At 41.4% G+C, this 6,235-nt stretch overlaps 1 protein-coding gene across 1 annotated transcript; it reads left to right on the top strand.

The window, feature by feature from the left end:
- Positions 1 to 2,782: 2,782 nt before the first annotated feature.
- Positions 2,783 to 5,976, top strand: LOC116987475 (immunoglobulin lambda-1 light chain-like). Its single transcript, XM_033043538.1, has 3 exons — positions 2,783 to 2,881; positions 3,002 to 3,343; positions 5,362 to 5,976. Exons 1-3 carry the CDS (start codon positions 2,833 to 2,835, stop codon positions 5,682 to 5,684), a joined length of 714 nt encoding a protein of 237 aa, XP_032899429.1. The 5' UTR covers positions 2,783 to 2,832; the 3' UTR covers positions 5,685 to 5,976.
- The last annotated feature ends 259 nt before the right edge of the window (positions 5,977 to 6,235 follow it).

Below are 6,235 nucleotides of genomic sequence, written 5' to 3'. Positions count from 1 at the left end.
CATATAAGATTATTAAGGGTTTGGCCACGCTAGAGGCAGGAAACATGTTCGCGATGTTGGGGGAGTCCAGAACCAGGGGCCACAGTTTAAGAATAAGGGGTAAGCCACTTAGAACAGAGTTGTGAGTGTGGAATTCTCTGCCTCAGAGGGTGGTGGGGACCGGTTCTCTGGATACTTTGAGAAGAGAGCTAGATAGGGCTCTTAAAGATAGCGGAGTCAGGGGATATGGGGAGAAGGCAGGAACGGGGTACTGATTGGGGATGATCAGTCATGATCACATTGAATGGCTCCTGCACCTATTGTCTATTGTCTATTATAATTTAGTATTGAGTGGCGAGCTGGAATGAGATGGAATGGAGATAGATATTTTTGTTTCCAAGACCATCTTTATCATAGCAAAATACGAGAAAATACTCATAAAGGAACAAATCTCACGCCCTATTGCTCATTAAGTCTTAACTGCTAATACCAATGAGTCACATGAATTTCTGCTTTTCCAGATTCCTGTTTGCTATGGCTAGTCTGGAGAAATCTCCGTTCCTGGAATGTCTTTTTATCGAGTGTCCACACACAAGATTAGAAGTTGTTCAACCAGAGCTGAACACACTTCTCTGCATCTGCATACAATGGTACCTGTCTTGTCGCTTCTTGTGCTTCTTGTGCGTGGTGGTGGAAAGATTGGTGGAAACAGGGCCGCGGCGTGAGCGCTCTTTCCTTGACCCCAATTAATAAGTCTGATCTAGAAAAAAAGGGTAAATATGTTATGGAATTAGCCGTTTATCATGGTACTCAAATAGTGATGGGATATTTATTAAATCAAGTGCCCAGCTAGTCTCAGACGTGTCTAGGAAAGAAATAAAGATATATCAATACACATCTGGGCGTGCAGTGGGATCAACACTGTTTTATTGGTACACAGTGTCCACTTTCCACGAATGTGAAATATGAAACAATCATGCAGCAATGCACTCTGCTCGCTCTCGCTTGATCATATCTAATTCTCCAACATTTGTGGGATGTGTGGATCTCTGGGAACGCAGTATTCATTGTTCATTCAAAACTGGAAACGCAGAGACACAAGGAACTGCAGATACTGGTATCTTGAGTAAAGCACACACTGCTGGAGTAACTGAGGGCGTCAAGCAGCATCTGTGGATGGGCATTTGGGAAGATTGTGATGAACAGCCTTGAGCCACTGCCATCGTTCTCCTGTTCTTTTTCATACAGCATTGCACGTTGCATAGTAAAGAACGGCAGCAGTGAGAGCAATGTGAGATATTTACAGCCCTGGATACTGTGTACCAGAGAGACTCTTGGAGGGGATTCTGCCAAAAAACATTTGATAAACATGCCTGTCGCAGTGGCCTGCATACGTTTAGAGTGGCTTACGCGCGCAATTGCAACTAATTCTGTAGATGGTGCACATTGTGTTCGCGTTCCAGCCGTGCTGGAAAGAATGGACGTTTATGTTAATGAATGGCCCAGCAATAATGACGGCTGCTAAATTAATGTGGTTTAACGGGAATTTATGATACATGCATTCACGTTAGTTGCCAGGTCATAATTTATATTAAGGAGTATTCGGGAATGTTAAAGGATATTCAGGACAGTGATATTGTCGGGTATAAATCAATGCCTTCGATTGATATTAATGTCTGAACAACCATTAATATTGTCCCTGTGTGTCGGCAGCAGTGTGTGACTGTGTGTTCTTCGTCTGCTCTCCCCGGATGGAAAAAATAGTGGCGCGCGCACCCAAAATCTAACTCCGGTTATTGGAGTTTAATTTCGAAAAAACAAGTATCCCGAACAATTTTCAGATGTTAAGTTTGGAACTTTTGTAGTTGATCAAATGGAAGGAAAATGTCGTCCAAAATGTCGGGGATGGTGCGCAGATGACACAACGACTATCACGATCCATTCGTGCTGCACTTGCAGACGTTGCTTCTTATTGCTGATGCTCATAATCCACTGGTGCTGTGTGGAATATACAAACACTGCATCAACTGTACATACAATTAGTTATCAATGATACGTATGTAGTATATCAACATGTTGTCAAATATATCACCAGTTTTAAACTTCATTAAAGTCAGATGCAACACCTCTGTTTTTGTAAATGCAGGTGCCCTTATTTGGACAAAAGTCTACTGCGCATTACAGTATTAGAGTGAAAGCTCTTCCAAGCAACATATGCATCATGTAGACTGAATTGCTTCCTAAAGCTGCAACTGCACTAACATTTGTCAGTGTTAACGTTAGTTAACATTCTCACACAAGAAGAATGATGGTCAGTGGGAATTATCATTTCGAAAATTCCGAAAATGTATCGATTTAAGATGACACTGAATAAAAACGGGGCAGAGGAGGGTGGCTGCCATCGCGTTATATTCAGGGATATGGTTTTATTTGGACCGTTTCGCTTACGTGTCCAAACAGTTACAAAATATAATATTGAAAACTCTCAGATAATTTCTTCATTATATTTTTGCATAAAGATCATACAGAAAATAATAGATTGTTTATTATCGGGAAGGAACGAGTGCGCAAATCCCTTTTATTCCACGACATGTATGAGAATGCATCAAGCTATTTAGAAATACAAATGACGAAAATAAGCCCCCCATGCTTCACAGTGGCGGAATATTTCGACGAAGGAAGAATCTGGCAATTTCTGATTGGCTTCGACGAACATTCTGGTTTGATTGGTTTGCAAAGATAAACACACGGTGCCAACTCGTCATTCCTTTTATAAAGCGAGCCCTAGAGCAAGTTTAGACGCCACTTAATCAGGAAACTGACGCCCTGTCGGAGTGCAGTCGCTTAATTAAAATGTCTTGCTGGATCAGTGTGGTTGGTGCTCTGCTGTTATGCGCAGTTTGTGAGTATTATACTTCCCCGGGCAATAGATTTATTTCCGTGCACCATTAAATTGGGATCTTCTCGCACACTTCAACTATCTTAATGATTTTGTATTTTCTTGATCTTGATCTTTTCTCAGATGTAAACGCGGCAATGACAATAAGTCAACAGCCTTCGATGTCCACCTCTACGGGGCAGAACATACAAATAACCTGCACCATATCGGGCTCCAGTTCAGGCGGTGATTATGTCTCCTGGCACCAACAGATCCCTGGCAAAACTCCAAAGTATTTATTCTACTATTATTCCGGCAGCATTGATAAAGGCACGGACATTCCAGACCGTTTCTCCGTCTCAATGTCAGGCAACACTGCAACATTCGCAATATCTAATGTTCAAGCGGATGATGCTGCGGACTATTACTGTGCAAAATGGGATAGTGGTTTACATTTCGGTAAAGGAACGAGGCTGGGTATTGGTGGTAAGTGAAATATTCTTTGGACGGCGCCCTGGATTATTTTGTAAATATAAATGAAATGTTTGTTGAATTAAAGTCGTCATTTACACAAATTGGAGGAACAGCAGCCAGCTTACAATACAGCGGCATGACTTGATTGCTCTAACTTCAAGTAACTCCGACGTACTCGCTACGTTCATTCTCCGTGCTTACCACGAGTTTGATTTTTTTTAAACTCGGGAGAACTCTTGGAATGTAGTCGTACCGTGTGACAGGGCTTTGATACTCGTTTTCACCGAGCCCACAGTTAACCATGGTCTATTTCCTTTAGCATCGTAACTTTTTCTTCATCTCTCTATCATTTTTCTTTATCTCTCTACACCGTCTATATATCTCGGGTCCCTTTCCCCTGACTCCCAGTCAGAAGAAGGGTCTCGACCCGAAACTTCACCTATTCCTTTTCTGCAGAGATTCGCTAAGTTACTCCAGCGTTTTGTGCCTATCTTCACATTATACTTGATTTTGACAGGATTAATTCGATGTAGTTGGTGCATTGTATAGATTCCTGCTTTACAGACGCTCACGTTCCGAGTTCACTTGGTCATAGCTCAGTGAAATAACTGGAAAATGGAGCTAAAAATAAATTCCTCAACTCGGCGCCCAGTAAACCTGAGCAGGCGAATGAACACATAGACTTTAAATACTTTGGGCGAATAAATTTTTTTTGGACTGTAGCTAGATTCCATCCTTTTTACGCATTCATATCCGACCGCGCCGTGCAGGGATGCGATGGAATAATTAGTTCCACGGTGTTTTTGTTTGATATTGAAACAAGTGTTTCACTCTGAATCCCTTTACATTTTAGTTGAATAACAAAAATAATTCATGTCATTGTTTTCGCAGATGAGAGCCACATTTCTATCTCAAAGCCATTTCAAATTATTCAGGACCCGAGCAAGACTTGCCCGTTCAATACACACTTAATATTAGAGTAGACATCACGTACCTGTGATTCCAAGCTTTATGTGTGTTTACAGTTCACAATTTACCAAATTATTTAGGCTGCACTTTAATGTTCTCGAAAATGTGAGGCGACTCTCCAATTTTTCATTCTCGCCCAATAATTATCGCGTGTTTCCCAATGCGAATTATTGGCACTTTTTTCGGGATTTTGAAGTAGTCATGTATATAAGGATTGACGTAGAATTGAAGTGCCCCCGAACTAAAATGCGGGTTGTTAAATACTTTGCAGAAGTATTCGCAGCGAATTTTCAACTCGCGAGAATAATTGTGCAGATGTGAAAGTAAACTGCTTGGTTAACGGGGTTCAGCAACGTTGACATTCAACTTTGCCCAAATTCTGGTGGACATGTCTAACGGGTATATCGTTTCTCCTCAAAATGTGAAAAGAGAACGTTTATCACATTTCCTTCAGGACATGGGTTACTTTGTTTAATGCGTGTAACAGGCTTTGGTGAGCGCAACAATACATGTCAAATATAAATTAACATTCGAACTATAATGAAATCGAAATCTGCGAACCTGTACCGTGGCGGTTCGGCGAATCTTTTCCTAATATTCCTGCGGTACTTAAATAGAATCACCCTCTATCTCAATGGGTGCACACAATCAAATAAGTGTCAGTCTGTTAATATGTAAATTCCGCGAAGTAAATTATTGACATCTGTTACATTTAAATAGACGGCAATGGAAGTAAAGCTGGAGACGTGTCGTGAACAACACTTTTATAAAGTTATATCAATGTGTTCAATGTTATGAAACTGTACAGCCATGATATATCACAGTTGTTTCTGTGGTGTTTATGGATAGGACAGACAGCATCTATCCTAGTTGCTTTCACGTTGTTTATTCATTGTTTATCCGATTTAAACAAAAACACACATTCAATGGTTTGAAATAGGTCGAGAATAAAACGATGTTCTACAAATGAATAAATGAGTACTCTAATGAAATGCATTTTCTGAAATATGATATCTCAACGACAACAATTCTCCAATTAAACTTGACTTCTTGTTAAACAGATCCTCGGGCACCGATCGTGACGGTTCTCCCGCCTTCCGCTGATGAAGTTACCTCAAAGGGCACCGCCACCCTGGTTTGTTTGGTGAACGGCTTTAATCCGGGCTCGGTGGCCGTTGAGTGGACAGTCGACGGCAGTGCAAAAAATAGCGGCGTTGAGACCAGCCCGATCCAGCAGGATAAGGACAGCACGTTCAGTCTCAGCAGTTACCTGACTATGACAGCCTCAGACTGGAACTTACACGAGCTTTACTCCTGTGTGGTTAAACACCAGAGTCAGGCAAACCCACTTAAGACAAATATCGTGAGATCCAGCTGCATCTGATGTTGGACACGTGAGGCTGACCTGACAAAGTTAGTTTATCATCATTGGGTTCGTCCATGTGACAAAGTTAGTAATGTATTGGACTTCGATGTTTTCGTTCGGAAATGCCATTTGTAGTTGAAACTTCGATTTTTATGACTTGTTTACTTTAAATGTAGTTCTTTCGAAAGAATGTCGTTCTTGAATGAAGCATCAAGTAGATTCAATTGCGTTAGTCAACAACATGGATGTTGTTATTGTACCCATGGTATCTTTGTAGCCGTTCAATAAAGTTTAAAAAACGCATTTCAAATGCATTGTTGATTCCCTTTGGTTTATTTCAGATAAATATCGTACAACTGTAGTGAGCCACTCGTCGATTTATACCATGTGTTCTACAGCGCTTTGTCAGTCCGTGTGCAACATTATGCCCCTGTCCCACTTAGGAAACCTGAACGAAAACCTCTGGAAACTTTGCGCCCCACCCAAGGTTTCCGTGCGGTTCCCGGTGGTTTTTGTCAGTTTCTCTACCTGCTTCCACTACCTGCAACCTCCGGCAACCACCTGCAACC

The sequence above is a fragment of the Amblyraja radiata genome, chromosome 25 (assembly GCF_010909765.2).
Source record: "Amblyraja radiata isolate CabotCenter1 chromosome 25, sAmbRad1.1.pri, whole genome shotgun sequence".
Lineage (NCBI taxonomy): Eukaryota > Metazoa > Chordata > Chondrichthyes > Rajiformes > Rajidae > Amblyraja > Amblyraja radiata.
The sequence above is the reverse complement of the archived record's forward strand: the minus strand, read 5'-3'. Positions and strand labels throughout refer to the sequence as shown.

Excerpts from the sequence above, each read along its gene's own strand:
- LOC116987475 (XM_033043538.1), top strand. The coding sequence starts at position 2,833 with ATGTCTTGCTGGATCAGTGTGGTTGGTGCTCTGCTGTTATGCGCAGTT. Across the intron at positions 2,882-3,001 it reads TCTGCTGTTATGCGCAGTTT|ATGTAAACGCGGCAATGACA; the intron begins GTGAGTATTATA and ends ATCTTTTCTCAG. Across the intron at positions 3,344-5,361 it reads AACGAGGCTGGGTATTGGTG|ATCCTCGGGCACCGATCGTG; the intron begins GTAAGTGAAATA and ends CTTGTTAAACAG.